Source organism: Ictidomys tridecemlineatus, chromosome 16 (genome assembly GCF_052094955.1).
Source record: "Ictidomys tridecemlineatus isolate mIctTri1 chromosome 16, mIctTri1.hap1, whole genome shotgun sequence".
Taxonomy (NCBI): Eukaryota; Metazoa; Chordata; class Mammalia; order Rodentia; family Sciuridae; genus Ictidomys; species Ictidomys tridecemlineatus.
In genome coordinates this window covers 50,299,925-50,316,313 of record NC_135492.1, presented here as the reverse complement: position 1 = coordinate 50,316,313, position 16,389 = coordinate 50,299,925, and the positions used below count along the sequence as shown (strand labels likewise).

Below are 16,389 nucleotides of genomic sequence, written 5' to 3'. Positions count from 1 at the left end.
ATTGCTGAGTTAAGTAAAAGTATTTTTACTATTTTCCCTTAAAGATAATTTTGAAATAGAGAGAAATAATCTTATTATACCTATTTTAATATGAACTTAAAGCTCAGTAATGGTTATTAATTTTACTGAATATCTGATAAGAAAATCATGAACTATTTTATGAGATATATCAATATAGACATATGTATATTTCCTGGGACAACTAGTAGCTTATGAAGGCCTGTTCCTTTAATATAATGTTTTTCTGAACTGGTAAAATTTCACTTAGGTTTTCATGATATATTCATGGAATTTTTTACGTTTACTGATTTATTTACTACCTTCCCAGGATATGTCCTCAAGAATATGTTAGCCTTACAAAGTAAATGGAAAAAAAATTAACTTTAACTTTTTATGTTGTCAAAAAGTACATAATATAAACATTTGTCTGTTTCTTTAAAAGTTAAAAAAATGAATCAGTAAAATTATCTAGCTCTAGTGAATATGTAATTTTAATTTTTTTAATTTACATATGACAGCAGAATGCATTACAATTCATATTACACATACAGAGCACAATTGTTCATATCTCTGGATGTATACAAAGTATATTCACACCAATTCACGTCTTCATATATGCACTTTGGATAATGAAGTCCATCTCATTCCATCATCATTTTTAACCTCATGCCTCCTCCCTTCCCCTCCCATCCCTTTGCCCTATCTAGAGTTCATCTGTTCCTCCCCTGCTCTCCTTCCTTACCCCACTATGAATCAGTCTCTTTATATCAGAGAGAACACTCAACATTTGTCTTTTGGGGATTGGCTAACTTAGCATCATCTTCTCTAAGTCCATCCATTTACCTGCAAATGCTATGATTTTATTCTCTTTTATTGCTGGGTAATATTCCATAGTGTATATATGCCACATTTTTTTTTAATCCGTTAGTCTGCTGAAGGGCATCTAGGTTGGTTCCACAGTTTAGCTATTGTGAATCATGTTGCTATAAACATTGATGTGGCTGTGTCCCTGTAGTGTGCTGTTTCTAAGTCCTTTGGGAATAGACCGTGGAGAGGGATAACTGGGTCAAATGGTGGTTCCATTATCAGTTTCTATAAATGGGATAGATTCAAACTAAAAAGTTTCTTCTCAGCAAAAGAAACAATTTGTGAAGTGAATAGAGAGTCTACATCTTGGGAGCAAATCTTTACCCCTTGCACATCAGACAGAGCACTAATCTCTAGGGTATATAAAGAACTCAAAAAGCTAAACACCCCCAAACCATTTAATCAATGAATGGGCCAAGGACCTGAACATACAACTCTCAGAAGATGATATACAATCAATCAACAAATATATGAAAAAAATGCTCATCATCTCTAGCAATTAGAGAAATACAAATCAAAATTACTCTAAGGTTTCATCTCACTCCAGTCAAAATGGCAGCTGTTAAGAACACAAAGAACAGTAAGTGCTGGTGAGGATGTGGGGGAAAATGTGCACTTATACACTGCTGGTGGGACTGCAAACTGGTGCAGCTACTGTGGAAAGCAATTTGGAGATTTTAATTTTAATTTTTAATAAACATTTATATTTTGATAATTTATATTTTCCCAGAAATTCTCCAACTAATTGGATTGTCACATATAAAACTTAAACAGAAAATCCTCTGATCTAATGTTTCTTTCTTGTCTATTATATATTCTCTTTCTCACACCTAACTTTACTATTTTTCTTTGATATTTCCAAGATGTTATCTTATGCTTTTTGAGATCATATCAATTCCATCTCCTTTCCATGCATTTGTTTCTTAATTTCTGATATTTAAATTTTACAAAGTTGTAAAAAAATGAAAATGAATGTACATTGTCCTTTGGAAGGAAAAATTGTTCATGTGTATCTGTTGCTTCAATTAATGGTAGCATCAAATTGTCCTTTTATAACATTGGGCCAATTGATCTTCTGGTGTTTGAAAGAAAAGCTCTCAAAATGTATCCAAGAGTATTGTCTCTCATTATTTCTTCCCTTTGATTTTATCTACTTTAATGGTATATTATTTATGGCATTGTGGTTTCTGATTATTATAACTTCATGGTATGGAAAAAATTTTTCAAAATACATTTATTCTCTTTCTGCCCTTTAGGTTTGCCATGCATTATTCTTTGTTTGAAATTAGCATTCGTTTCTCTCTTTTGTTGCATTTGCCTGATAAATATTTGCACATCTCTTCATTTACAGTTTTCCCTTGATAGTCTGATTTTTATTGTAACTCTGCTGTTTTTATGGGTCTTAGTATAATACGTTACACAGTGCTTGGTTTGTCTCTTGTTTATCTTGTTGTAAATTCAAATTTATTTTACAGGGTTTCCACTAGGGGTGGATATGGACCATTCATCTTAATAAATACCATACATGAGAAACATAGTTCTGGGAAAACAACTGTACTCAAAGCAGAGACTGTGTCTCTGCATGTGTGGTTGAGAAAATGCTGAGATAGGGAACCAAGCATCAAGTGTTTTTACATTTGCTGTTTCTGACTGGAATTGGGGAACCCTTATCTTCACCCCCAGAAGCAGTAGGGGAGGTAATGTGCTTTGTGGAAGTGTCTGTAACATGAGTAATAACAGCATCTCTAGTAAATCCAATTTTGTGGGCTGATTACTGGGAACATTTTCTTAACGGTCTTTCTGGATCAGCTAACACCTTTAACTTGGACAAGATATAAAACTTACAGTATGACTAAGGGATATATTTAAAAACTCAAAGTGACACAAAAGTGCCACAGATGCATATTTAAAATCTACAAGTGATCTTTTACCTGGTTTTGTATAGTAAAGAATGACTGGGTTTAAAATTTAAGTTCTTGCACACAAACGGTTCAAGCCAAAGTGACCACATTGTATTATCACACACCATTTATCATCTTCAAAGATATTCCTCTCTACAACTGAGAGCTAGAAAATACTTCAAGCATCAAGCTTGCGAGTAGCTGCTGTAACTGGAGTGAGACTGTGTTGCCTGTGGAAATCAATTAAATTGAAGTGAGCCAGTTAAGTGAATGGCGGATTGTCACTGCTAAAATTCTTACTACTTCCAGTGACTTCTTTCCACACACATTCTAATTCATCACAGATCCCATCCCACAAGTGATGGGAAAAGCACACAGCGTGGATTCTGACATTCTTCATTGCTAAAGCACCTACACAATCCAAGGATTCTCAGAGCATACACAGTGAACTCCTCATGTGTTTGGGTTTGAATGCTTTTATCCACAGTGAGCTCCTATCACAAAAAGAATCTTATACCTAGAATTTAGCTGATTAATCACATCAAAAATATCTTTGAATATCCCTAAATTCAGACTTCAATTGCCAGGTTCCAGGTGTTTAGATAACAGCCAATGATGTTCTTCTATTTCTCTTAAACTTTGGACAATTACTTCCCTTTTCCTACTTGTGGAAAATAAGCTGTATTTAAAGTAGGAAAAGAAAGATGTTACGTAGGTGTAAATAACGGAATCTCTTTTTCTCCCCCCACCCCCTGCAGACTGAGTGCATACAATGGCTGGATAAATACAGGATATATACAGGATATTACCATATCTGTATTGCTTGACCTGAGTCTCTTATTCCACTTTACATATGGCACACTGCACATGTGCTAATATATACATTCTCTGCATAGAGAATGCTATAGGGACATAGGTAGATATTGGCAAACAGTAGAGAAGGCTGCATTCCAGAGACCAGTGTGTACTGGATCTCAGAAAGGAGAGAGCAAGGCAAATACAAACACTAATGTGAAAAGAGATCAGATAATAAGGAGCATAGACTCAGGAGATCCGCTCACCCACAGGCATCTTTCAGTAGGCAACAGTGCTCTAGAACTCTGGTGCCTCTGAACACAAATCCCACTTCTTGAATCACCCACACCAAACCTTTAAAGACATGCTTAGCACACAGTCCTGCTTAAGTGGAAGCCTTTGGCTGCTGATTTAATTAAAGAACTTCAGCATGTCCCACGGGCACAGGCTGAAGCACTTCTTTGGACCTAGACTTCTCCTTTGTGCCAATTTTCTATAGATACTTGGTTTTAATAAGCTTTTCTGAATATATAATTCTGACCTTGCAGAAACCTGTGACTAGTATTGTCAAACTCCTTTGGCACAAAGCACAAGTCTAACTAATACATCTGGTCTAAATTATTGGAGCTTTCTGAATTTATGAATTTTTTTTCCCTAAAAGATATGTGCTTCCAAAAATGAATAAGTAATGAATACCTAGTATAGTCCCAAAGACAACTGACTGAATTGGTTCAGAGTGGGGGATTTTCTATAACCTAAACCACCCCTCCATTTCAAAAACTTGGCTCTTACTATCTACCTGTCTGGGTAACTTCTTCACTCAACAGCTTCTTTGCTCACATTTTACTATTTTGGAAAACAAGGAATACATCTATGAACATACTGGGAAATAAAGGCAAGCAGACTATCTAGGGATTAATGTGCACGCTGCAATGAATACAGAATCAGAGGGCGAGAGCTGTTATATAATTCCCTTCTCATGCAATAGAAAACAGATTTACTTAATTGCTTGTGCTTAAGGGCAATGTCATCTTGCATGGCTTACTGTTTTATACTGATGGGAGAATATTAAGTTACTAATGGCATAAGTCTATAAAAAAATTCATAGGCCATGAACTAGCATGTTAGAGAAGGAACAGAATTGGCAAGCAATGGCACTAATTTATGAAATTCCACGTTTCGGATGCTTGACTCTTCACAGAGATGATTTTATGCTTTCTGCGAAGCCCATCAGTGCCATGTAAATCAGGAGAGTTAAATTACATTATCAACCCCAATGTTCTTAACTACAAGTTCCTCTTCTAGAGAGCAACTATCGAGTTCAGCTTTTGAGCCTCTCTTTGTGGCTGTGGGATGCATGTTACAGACAAACTGCTTTGGATATTCAGTCTTGCAATACACATTTATTCAGCATTAAATAAGACAGAGAGTGCCATATTGGATGGAATATTACCAACAGCTTAGAATCCAGCTGATAAATCTAAAGCATAATCAGCTACATTATATGGCAAAGATAATTAATATTTCAAACTGAATTTTTTAAAAAAGAATTAGCTATTGATGGACACAATACCTTTATTTTATTTATTTATTTTTATGCAGTGCTGAGGATCAAACCCAGGGCCTCGCATGTGCCAGGCAAGGGCTCCACCACTAAGCCACACCCTTGGCCCCTCAAACTGAATTCTTGATTTAAGAATTAAGTTAGGAGAACAGCTAGGCTAGAGAAGAAGCCTTTCCTACCCTGAGTAAAGGACCCTCAGGGGAGTGACATGTGAACTTTTTACCCCTCCCACACCTTCCATCCAAAAAGGAGAAATTTCAAAAGACTACGGAGCAGCAAGTCGGCTGAAAATATTGGCACAAGCCTTTTCCTGTTGTGATAAAAGAAACCAGTCACAATTTTTAAAAGTGGGAGGCACTTAAATTTATAGTAAAAGAAAGGCTAAGGGACTATACCAATTAAGAATGTTCTCCAAAACTTTGATTCAGTGAGAACAATTAGAAAACTAATACTTATAAAATGAAATAAAGCAAAAAAAAAATTAGAAAACAGAAATGGTACTGCAATTGAACATAATTCTAGGTAGATGTCTAATATCTCAGTTTTCCATTTTCTTTAAAAAATTTTCTCTTTTTCATACTGATATCCTGGAATTGCCTTAGCAAAACCCCAAAGTGGATGGCTTAAAGCAATAGATGTATGTCGTCTCACGGTCGTGGCAGCCAGAGGTCTGAAATGTGGGTGCTGGTATGGCCCTGCTCCCTCCAGAACCTGTAATTCTGATTTCTTCCTTGCCTGTTCTGGCTTCTGGTGCCGCAGGAACTTCTGGGCCTGTGCAGCATAACTACACTTCTGACTCCTCCATGGTCTCATAACCTTCTTTCCCCTGTGTGTCTGCATCTCTCTGTGCCTCTGTCTACAGAGCCTTCTTTTTATAAGGACATCAGTTATGTGCAAGACCTCAGATTGATTTTACTAAATTATTTTTGCAATAACCTTTTATTTCCAAATAAGGGTCATATTATGAGGCATTGGGCATTAGGAGTTTAAAACATATGAGAGAGGACACCCTCAAATTCCTAGCATCATCGTTAAAACTGTATAATATCCTGATATGTTAATATACCTGTATAGGCATATACTTATATTTAATAAGGTGTTGCCACATGAATGTATTTGAATTGACCCTGATATGTTTTTCTGCTTCAGTGGATGCCTACATGGTAAATGCATAAGGACAAACCCAGGCTTGACATCTCCATACAGTAGGAAGTTTCCGAGTCAAGGCACTAAGATGGCAGGTTGGCTGGCCCTGCTATCCTAAAGTTACACACATGCAGCCAGTCGATGGTCAGCCTTGGAGGCTCACCAACACTGAGCCATTATCCAAGTGCCAATTTTTCCTTGAGATCTGTGACTTTTATTTATTTATTTATTTTTAACATGGAACCCTCACCAATGAGGAGGCACAATGGAACGGAACCCTGAAGAAGACACACAGATCTGGGCTTGAAGTTCCACCAGTAACCAGATAAGGGACTCTAACAAAGTTTTTTTACTTTTCAAGTCCTCAATTTGTACACCTGTACAATGAAGAGTCTTATGCTGTTGTCCAGAACAGCTACCAGGAACACTGGGGCGGGGCACTCAGATTAAATACTTATCAAATGTGACTTATCCCCAGTCCATCATAATATGACCTGTTGGAACTAAACACCTGTGTGAGAGTAATTTCCATGTCCTAGGATACTAACCACAACCTCTCATGAAGAATAGCATTTAGTATAAGTGCGACATGCATCAGTTTTAATTAAAATTACAGGTTGAAGTAAATGTGCTCAATTTCTGGTAATTACAAAAACAAAATTAGATCAAAACAGAATTGAGACACCAGATTCACTCATTTCATATGCATTTCTAGGGCATCACCTATGGACATGATGGGTTTTTTTAAAGGCGTGTTACAGACTTGAGCAATAGAAAAAGGATGACAAAAATGTCATGACTTACCCCACCAACTTTCTCAAAGTGAGATCCATCTTTCTTAAAATCCGTGAGGGCCCCGTTGAAATACCAGGTAAACATAATGTCTAAAAGCGGATCGTGTTGTGCCTGGCAGGGCAAAATGACGCTTTCACCCACAGAAACGTCCATGTTAGATGGCGCCAGCGTTATCCTAGTTGGTTCTATTAGGGAGATAATTCATAAGTAAAACTTTAGCATTTCTGTTGTGATGAAAGCCATATGTACAGGTAAATTCTTCATCCACCTTTGAGTGTGTTGTGTGCTTTTATATGCTTAGGTATACACACACACCTATGCAATGAAAAGTCTCCATGGTTAAAATAGATGTTTTAATGCAGTCCTATAATACATTTCATGGGATCCACCAAATCTTGTGAAAATAATTAGCATTTCTGAGTTTACAGGTTACAAAAGTTTAAGATGAAAGTCACCAGGAAGCAAGAGTTATAATAAGACTGAAAAATCCATTTCAACTTAGTTTTTGGGTTTTGTGAAATATAGTGGGAGAAACAGAAACTACTGTGTTTTCACAAACTTTCAATGACTAAAAAACACATTAACATCAAAATTCAAATAGACTCAAACCTTTGATGTGTACGTGGATTTGAAAAGCTTAGAATAAGCTTAGAGATGCTTAGAATAAGCGCAACGGGAGGGCACTCTGCTAAAATGTTAACTGATGTCGTTTTCTTCCCCAGTGGAAATGTCCGTGGCACATTCTGCCTGCCCTTACCATGTACCTTCCATCTTTTCTGAATTAAATTTCCTTGCTCCAATTTTCCCAGTGCCATTCCCCTTGATGTTACACCATGTGGCAGCAAATGTCTTCAAAAGTCACTTGCATATGTGGTCTGTACTTGCTTGATTAAATAGCCTCTTTAACCCAGTAGTTGGGCATAGGTCTCCCTGACCAACCTGTTCTCATCAAGGTCCCCTGCTATGAGACCCAATGATAAAGTCTTGGTCTCATTATTTGAGCCTCTAAGCTCTTTCACACTTGATGGCTGGTTCTCCCTTGTACTTTTTCCTCAGCTGGTTTTGGGACATCATGTTCCTGCAGTTTTATTTACTGTCCTGGTCACTCCTTTTCTGTATCTCTCTTTATGGTCTCGCTTCTGCTACTATATTTCTTAATGTACAATGAATGTGTCAAGCTCAGTCCTTTTTAAAATTCTTTTTAAGGTGATCTCAGATGGTGTCTTGGCTTCAAGTCCTCATCTATATGCCAACAACTGTGAAAGGTATCTCTTCATCTTTGATTTACCCAAGTCCAAGGTCATCTATCCAACCACCTACTCACTGTCTCCACTTAGGTGTCAGTCACCATTAGTTCCCATAAAGTACATTGTAGGATTAAATTCTTAACTCTTTTGAATTAAGGCAGAGCAGAGTACAATGCTTTGGCTGATGAAATGTATGTAGGAGTTACATGTAACAGCGACAGGCAGAATTCTGCAGGAACTAATAGGTAATGTGATGTATCTCCTTCCTGTTCTGTGGTGACGTGCACTGTCCCAGATGGTGGAGACACTGGGGGTCTTTGTTCTTGAATGAGGAAGCAATGCTGACTCACTGAGGACTTGCAGTATGCATGAAAAATGAAGCCAGGCTATTTTAATCCACTGAGATTTTGGCAAATCTCTGATCTGCTTTACAGGGAAAGATCCTAACGATATTCTAAACATCCAAACTATGCTCATGCTCTTCTTTCACCCCAAAGCTTTGAAACCCACAGCCTGAGCAATCTCAGCTGTTCTTCCATTTTTTTCCATTTGTTCACCACACACCCTGCAGTCCCTCCTGACTCCTTTCCGAGACCTCAAATCCAATTTGTAAACACCTTCTCCTTCAGAATATATGCAGAATCTTATCCCATCCCATCAGCTCCTCAGCTGCCAATCTCACTTGGATCATCATCACCTCCTGCTGGTTAACAGCCATGGGCTCCTGAGACTTTGAAAAGTAGCTAGGGTCACCCTTTCACATCATCTTATTTCTCTGCTGAAAACCTTGCAGTAGTTCCACTTTTCAATCCAAGTGAAAACTGAAGTCTTAGCAAGATCTACAATTGGTCCACATAACTGCACCCTAGAAATCTCCTGGTAAACTCCTTTATCTCCCTGGAGTCTTTGTACCAAAATTTCCATCTCACTTATCTTGATTCATGCTCTAACTCATCTTTCTTCATATATTCTCTTTACTTTTCTCAATTGTTTGCAGTATGCTTCCTTCTAATGATCTCCTTATTTCTTCTTTCTAATTTTCATTTCTCTATCTTGGGCAGAATGTAAGAAGGATGACTACAGATTCTGTTTCAATGTTTCCACTGATCCAGCTCAAACAATGGGTACATAATAGGTGCTCAATTTTTTTTCCTGAATGGATAAATGAACAAAATTAACCCCAAACTTAAATCTTATCGATATCAACAGTTATTTGATGAGCTTGAACGTCTCCAGAAAAGATCAATGAAAAAGAGAGCACACCTAAAAGATCTGACCCAATAGAAGAACATAAAATAAAAGGAGATTATCAGCATATGCCATTTTCCCATCATCCCAGCACAGTAGCCAAGGTACCCCGCCATGTTCACTGTGCTGTGCTATAGAAGTATACAGTGTCATGTTCTTGACCATCACTTGTTAAAAACACAAGTGCAAACACAGTTTCTACCTTCACAATGTACCACATTTTGTGGAAAACACATGGCCAGTTTCTTTAACCACAATAGTAATATATGTCATGAAACGCATCTCTGATAAACCCATCTTGACGAAACACACGCACCTGTGACTACCAACTGTGTTGTCCCGTTGGCTTTCCCAAACTGGTTTTCTGCTGTGCAGGTATAGGTTCCTGAGTCAGCCTTTGTCACGTTGTCTATTTTGAGTCCTCCATCTTTTAAAAAAGAAAATCTAAAGGAAACGTACATTTGATCAATAAATGTGTAATAGTAACTTTTTTTTCAAAAAATAAATAGTAATTATTTTTCAGAATTTATTATCTTATGCTAATACTGTTAAGGCCTGATAAACTAAGCCTTGGCCTTTTAGGAATAAAGAAAAGGAAAAGAAAACATGCACAGATATACAGAGTTGAATAAGAAAAGATGCTCTACCAAATTGAACTTTGCATAATGTTTTTATGCAGCATCACTAAACAGCATCACTTAACATTGCACCTAATTTGTAAATGCCTTTATCAAATAAGTGTGAAATGTTTTCCAAAAATATATATTGTGGTAGATTATTCATGGGGTAGCCTTGTAAGTTTTCAGAAAATAAATAAGGGAATGACCTCATTTCCCTTAAATTTGAAAAAATATATGAAAACCAGGAAACCTGCTTGTCTTTCACTATGAACTTGGAAAGTCACAATTGACTTAATAAAAATTCAAGTGTTGTAAAACATAAAAATTGTGTGGTCATCTATGAGCTATTGTAAAGATTCTGAAAACTTTGATTAATATTACTTTTAAGTTTTTGAGCATCCATTTGAAACACTTAAAGCTTTAGCATCTTACTAATTGATCAAGGAAATATTATAAGTGTCTTATATGCAACAGGCACTCAGAAAGTCCCTGGGGTTTTTTTTTTATCTATAGATAAAAAGTCTCCATCTTTGTGGAAATGACAGTCTACTAGAATCACAGACATTAAGCCACTAAGTAAATGTGAAAAGTTCAGAGATTTGAGAAGTATTCTGAAGGAGAGAAAGAGGGTGAAGGAGAATTACTTTATGTGAACTTCCAAGGTAGGGGGTTTCAGAAGTCCTCTTAGAAGGGGAGTCACTTGCACCAAGAAAGAACAAGATAGGATTAACATCTCTCATCCGTCTGATCCTTGTACCTTTGTTGCCCAACTTGTCTACTCATGATTATATTCTCTCTCTTTGAATTCCTAAAATCATTATATCTATACTATCTACTGACAACTGAGAAGGGCTTTTATCTTTTGTGATTCATATTCTTAATGCATGAGTGTTGCATTTATGCAAATGAATGGCAAACTTCTTAAAAAGCGTTGGAGCCCCAGTGTCAGAATGGTTAATACATGTTTCCACTTTTTGGGCCACCCAGTAGAAGAGCCAGGTAAGATGACAAGGACATTAGAATAGAATGGAGGATATCAACTCAGGCTTTAAATATTATCTTATTTGTTGCGAGATTTTTAGATGTGTAACATCATTATGACTACAGAGTCACAAAACAAGTCACTGTGAGTAGAGTTTATGTATCAAATAATATAGGCAGTATTGATTTTGTATGGTTTTGAATAGCCTGGTGATTTACTTTCATTTGCATCCTCCTACCTTTTCTTGAGTAAAGAGGTCCAGGGAAAATTAACACCAGTACATAGGGGCTGTTCATGATACTGGACCCTGAGGAGAGCTATCCATGAGTTTGCTAGTCATGTGTTATTTTTCTTAACTATATCAAGGTAGGTTAAAAACAAGAGTTTGGGATATTTGGCCTACTAAGAAAATCAAGGAACAAGAATATTGTATTTCAAATTACATTAAAAAAATTTAAAAATTCCAAGAATTTTCCTAGGAATCAATAGAAAAGCACATTGTATTTGATTTCCTTCATGAACTGTGATTATTTGTTTGGTATAAAATAAAAGCCCATTTTTATCTCAAAAAGGTAATCAAAGAACTTTACAAAAAATATCTTTATATCTTAGTCTCCCAGAGAGCACAGACTTTTTAAAAAATTAGTATGCAATAATAACTGAATTCCCTGCAGAGTAGAAAGATGCATGAAAATTTAAGATATTGAAGTATGGATCAGGAATTTTGAGAACCATGGGGAAGAAACTTAAGTATAAATCATGTCTCTCTCCCTCCACCTGCCCAATCCTTGCTGAGACTTTCCTCTCTGGTAGCACATTGACTGTAGGAAGAAGACTATGTCCTCAATCTGAAAACTTAGAAATGACTTACCTAAAGCAAAGATAAAATTACTAATTACTATTACTATTAAAGAAAAAGCCAACATAGAGGGAGAGGTAAAAGATAAAGCGAGAAACTAATTGAGGAAAAGAGAGTGATGGGATATCTGATCGAGAAACTCCTTGGAAGAAAGAGAAACTGTAATCAAGGACACTGCTCCCAGCACATTCTATTTGCTGATCCCATCAGTAAAATTTGGGGGCCATGACACACAAAGAGAATATCACTTGATCCAAAACACTGCTCTCCAAATGTCACCCATGAAAAGAAAATGAGGATTTGCTGGAGACTTGAAATATGTAAAGAAAGGAAGCTGGCCAATGATATCAGAAGGTTAGGAAGACATTTAAATGGCAGAGGCAAACTCATCTGGTTTGAATGACAGGAAGGGGACAGAACTGGAAACTCGATGAATTAGTAAGCTTTCAAACAAAGACAAAAAAATGCCTCCTGTTGACTGATGAGATGTTGAGCTTTCATTTATAGCTTCTGATCTTGATATTAGAAAAGTAAGATAGGAAATTCCAGTTATCTCTTCATGTTATGAATTAGTAAATTTCCAGTGAAAATAAGAAATTATTTGGAATATTGGGAGAACAAGAAGTCCTTCATTGTATTAACTCAAGTTAAAATTGGGCAAATCTGTCTTCATGGCCATGTTGACATGAGGCACAACTTCATAGGCCGGGACTAACATCTTAGGAATCACGAGAGGACTTGAAAACAAACATAATGACTCTCAAAGAATGTAAACTCTGTGTGTATCATAAAAATTGAGCTAATTGGTTATTTTCTTCCTAAATTGGTTCTTCCAGTAAGTTCTAAAAGGCCCACAGGGCATTTTGCACAACATAAAAATAAACAATATTCAGTAAATGGATGAAGTAATTGTTTCTCAACAGAAAACCTTCAATAAGCCAAGCTTCCCTACAGAGATTTGAAGTGAAAATTTTATACCCCTTCACTATAAATGAAATTGCTTTCTAAGCTTTCTGGGAACAGGTTTTTCTGCAAACAGAGCTGAAAATATAGATAACAATGAGAGACTCTAGACTTGGCACAGAAGGTTAAATAAAGATTTCTGAGATTAACATTCAGAAACATGGTACTCCAGTTTGCTTTGAGTAATGGGCAATTTAAATCACTGTGGCATTTTAACTTCTTGATCAGTTTCATAATATACCTTTATGTGTAATTTTTATTGGCCTTTCCTGTTGTAGCAAGAGGTTAATTATTTCCCTTAACTTTATGCAGTCTGCGGATGGTTTGGGATAAGTCAACGTAATTGCTCTAAGCTGCTCTAATGATCCATGCTATAATTCAGTGATGGCATTGAATTTATGACTTTTAAAAAACACTATTTGCTCAGAAAGTATAGTGTTGTCTAGGCAACGCTGACCTGTGCTTTAGGATGGCATTTAAGCATCCGTAATAACAGTGTGTTCCAGAACATGAAAAGTATGGGGTGCTCCATATACAAAGCAGGGTGCTTGAAGATACTGTTTTCCCTTTGCCTGTGTTCTGAAAATGATGGCAACTTATTCAACTCGGATTTAACAAACACACTGCCACTCCTCCTTTACTCAGGAAGTGCACCTCAGCAGAGATGAGACCGCATGAAGTCGAACTGATTACTGCTGCACAGAAAATTGACAATGCTATTTTGGGTAGTGCCTTCTGAGCATGTATTCTAAGGGCTGTTTGCATACAATTAGCTCCGAGAGAAAAGCACTCACCATGCATATGCTAGATAATGACAGTCCAGGAAAGGAACTATGTATTGATGAAACTGAGACAAAATAAACACCAGAGAAAAAGACAGGGTATCTTCTCACCTATAGCTACTCTCACACCTACAAGTTTGGCAGAAGCACTGTCCCCCCTGCAGTTCAAAGATAACCTGCAGACAGTGTTTAGAAAAATAATACTAAATTTTCATTCTTTCTGGTCTTTCATCTTATAAATCCAACAGTGTTGGTTTAGTGATCATTAGTCAGACAATCTACTAGGAAAAGAGAAGCAGAAGGGGAAAGGGTTAACTGTTAATAATCATATCTTTGAGGAAGGCAGTGGTGTAATCAGAAGTGGTCCTGTAGTTTTGCCAGACACACATGTTCCATGGAGCAGGCACCTGAAGTTCTAGAGTAGATGGAGACTGGCTTCACTCTGCAGCTGGGGAAACATTGAATTCAGACCAACAGACATGCCTTCATATTCGTAAGGATGGAACGAACAATAAAAGGTCATTTGCTTCACTTCAATTCAGTCTTTCTAAATGTATATTATCAGGTCAAATATATCTGGAGCTAAATGAATTTATATGAAAGTGACAAAAATTTTCTCTCTAGACGACTCAAATCTGTAGGGAACAAAAAGGACCTTTATAGAGGATTTCCAGTCTAAATGATTATATTCATCTGTGCACTTAATTCTTTCATGAGGCCCACGCAATAATTCATTTGAAATATTTGCATCTGCAAACAAAAGAATATCCTCAAAAATCACAAATACTCAAATATCAAATGATAATACAAACAAATAAAAATCCCAGACAAATAAGATAAATGATGGTTGATGGCTTATATATTGAAAGAAAACTTCAAAGAGTATAATAATTAAGACTCAGAGGGTCCCCACCCTGGGCTCTCTTCTTCTCTGCTCCCCGATTCAAATCAATGAAAACCCAAACCATCCACTTTATTGCTTATATTACAGAAAAAGTGATGCAAAATGCTTCAGTGAGCAACCATGGGCTCCTGACACCTCATCCCAGAATGTGGTAGACTCGACTTAATTGGCACTTGTGAAAAACCACGGGTGCTACCTTTACAGGTAGGCCCAACTATGTAATAAACAGAACAGCAGGACATGCATCCCTACCCACCTGGCAGATACCAAATAGAGAATAGGGAGGGGGCCCATTATGCTAGGATCTTCCACAGAAATTCAGGAGCCAGACAATTCCCTAGGAAGGAGTTGGAGAAAGACCCAGATGATACTCTAATGAGTGTTCTCCTCCTTACAGAGTAGAAACCCTAGAAAGGAAGTCAATTCCAACAATAAAACTGAAGTGCAAGAGACTTATGAATGTGCATAGGAGGAATTTCATCAACTCAAGGATTATAGAGGATGCTGAATTATTTTTGTGGACCCAAAATGATTTTTTTGGCGGGGGGAGCAACACTGATCTTCCTTTGGGAAGTCTTAGTAGGGCTATAAATCATGGAAGCCTGTCTTATCCTAGCTGAGGGAAGTCTGGTGAGTTACTTTACTAGGCACCAGTTACCTGGAGAATTTGTTAACTTAGCAGTTGTTGGGTCTACTGCCAGATTAGGCTGGAGATGACCTCAAGGATTTGCTTTTCTAATAATTCCCCAGTGTATCTGGTGGAGTTGAAGTGGGACCACACTCTGAGAAGCAGTATTCTACACTATGGTCATTGGACTATCCATCTTCAAACTATGTGCCAAAAAGTCAAATATGATAAATTTGTTCATTCCAGAACTGGGCCTGAAAAGACAGCATAATGGCAGCCTCCAAGATTTCTGGAGCCATCCAGTATCACACCTATTCCCAAGTCAGGCTCTGTAACTTGTCTAACCATTCTGTTTAATATCCTTCAGTCAATTCTTTGAAAGAGTTCATAAATTTCTAAAGGAAGCATGCTACCAAGAATTGGTATTTTGCACACACTAATTTTTCCATAAACATTTATTTTCTCAACAAAAATAAATGGTACTGAAACAATCTTCCATGTAGAAAAGACAAGGCTTAATCATAAATTAAGGGCAACCAACAAACAACTATCTTCTTGTTCAGTTCTTGCAAGACAGAATAGTTGTGCCCCAATGCTCCAGTTCCAAGGTTATCCTCCTTTAGAGATATTCATCAATATTCAAGTCATCATTTGAAAATTCATTCAGCATTACTAACCATTCTAGGGCATAAAACTTGTTTCAGCACTTGAAGATTCTTGAGGTCACTCTCTGTAGAACAAATGTGTGTGCACACACAAGAGTTCTGATACAAGTGAGGATGGAGAAGATCTTCTACGATTCTCCAGGCATCAGGCTGGGACCTCTTGCGAGCAATTCAACTCACCCAATGATTCAGAAGTATGTTTGGAATTTTTGTCTTAGATCCTCTAGTGTTAGCCTTTCTAGAAGTGCCTTACAGACAGACTTTTTTTCCTATGATGACTGTTGTACATTTGAGAGTTTGTTCCTTATAAATCATCTTGCCCAAAAATAGAGTGCTAATGTTGCATAACTCAAGTACACAGGTCTAGACTCATACATCTGTCTACCCTATGGAGTTGGTTCCAATCTGTTTTCCAAGAGAAAT

General features: G+C 37.0%; 1 protein-coding gene across 2 annotated transcripts in view; it reads right to left on the bottom strand.

Moving 5' to 3' along the window:
* Positions 1–16,389, bottom strand: part of Cntn3 (contactin 3) — a 325,624-nt gene that overhangs the window by 50,804 nt on the left and 258,431 nt on the right. For both annotated transcript variants that reach the window (XM_005333886.4, XM_078033577.1), the window contains exons 12-13: positions 9,880–10,007; positions 7,078–7,253 (exon numbers count right to left, since the gene is read on the bottom strand). In XM_005333886.4, the coding sequence (XP_005333943.1) occupies positions 7,078–7,253; positions 9,880–10,007 (304 nt within the window). The remainder of the gene's footprint in view (positions 1–7,077; positions 7,254–9,879; positions 10,008–16,389) is intronic.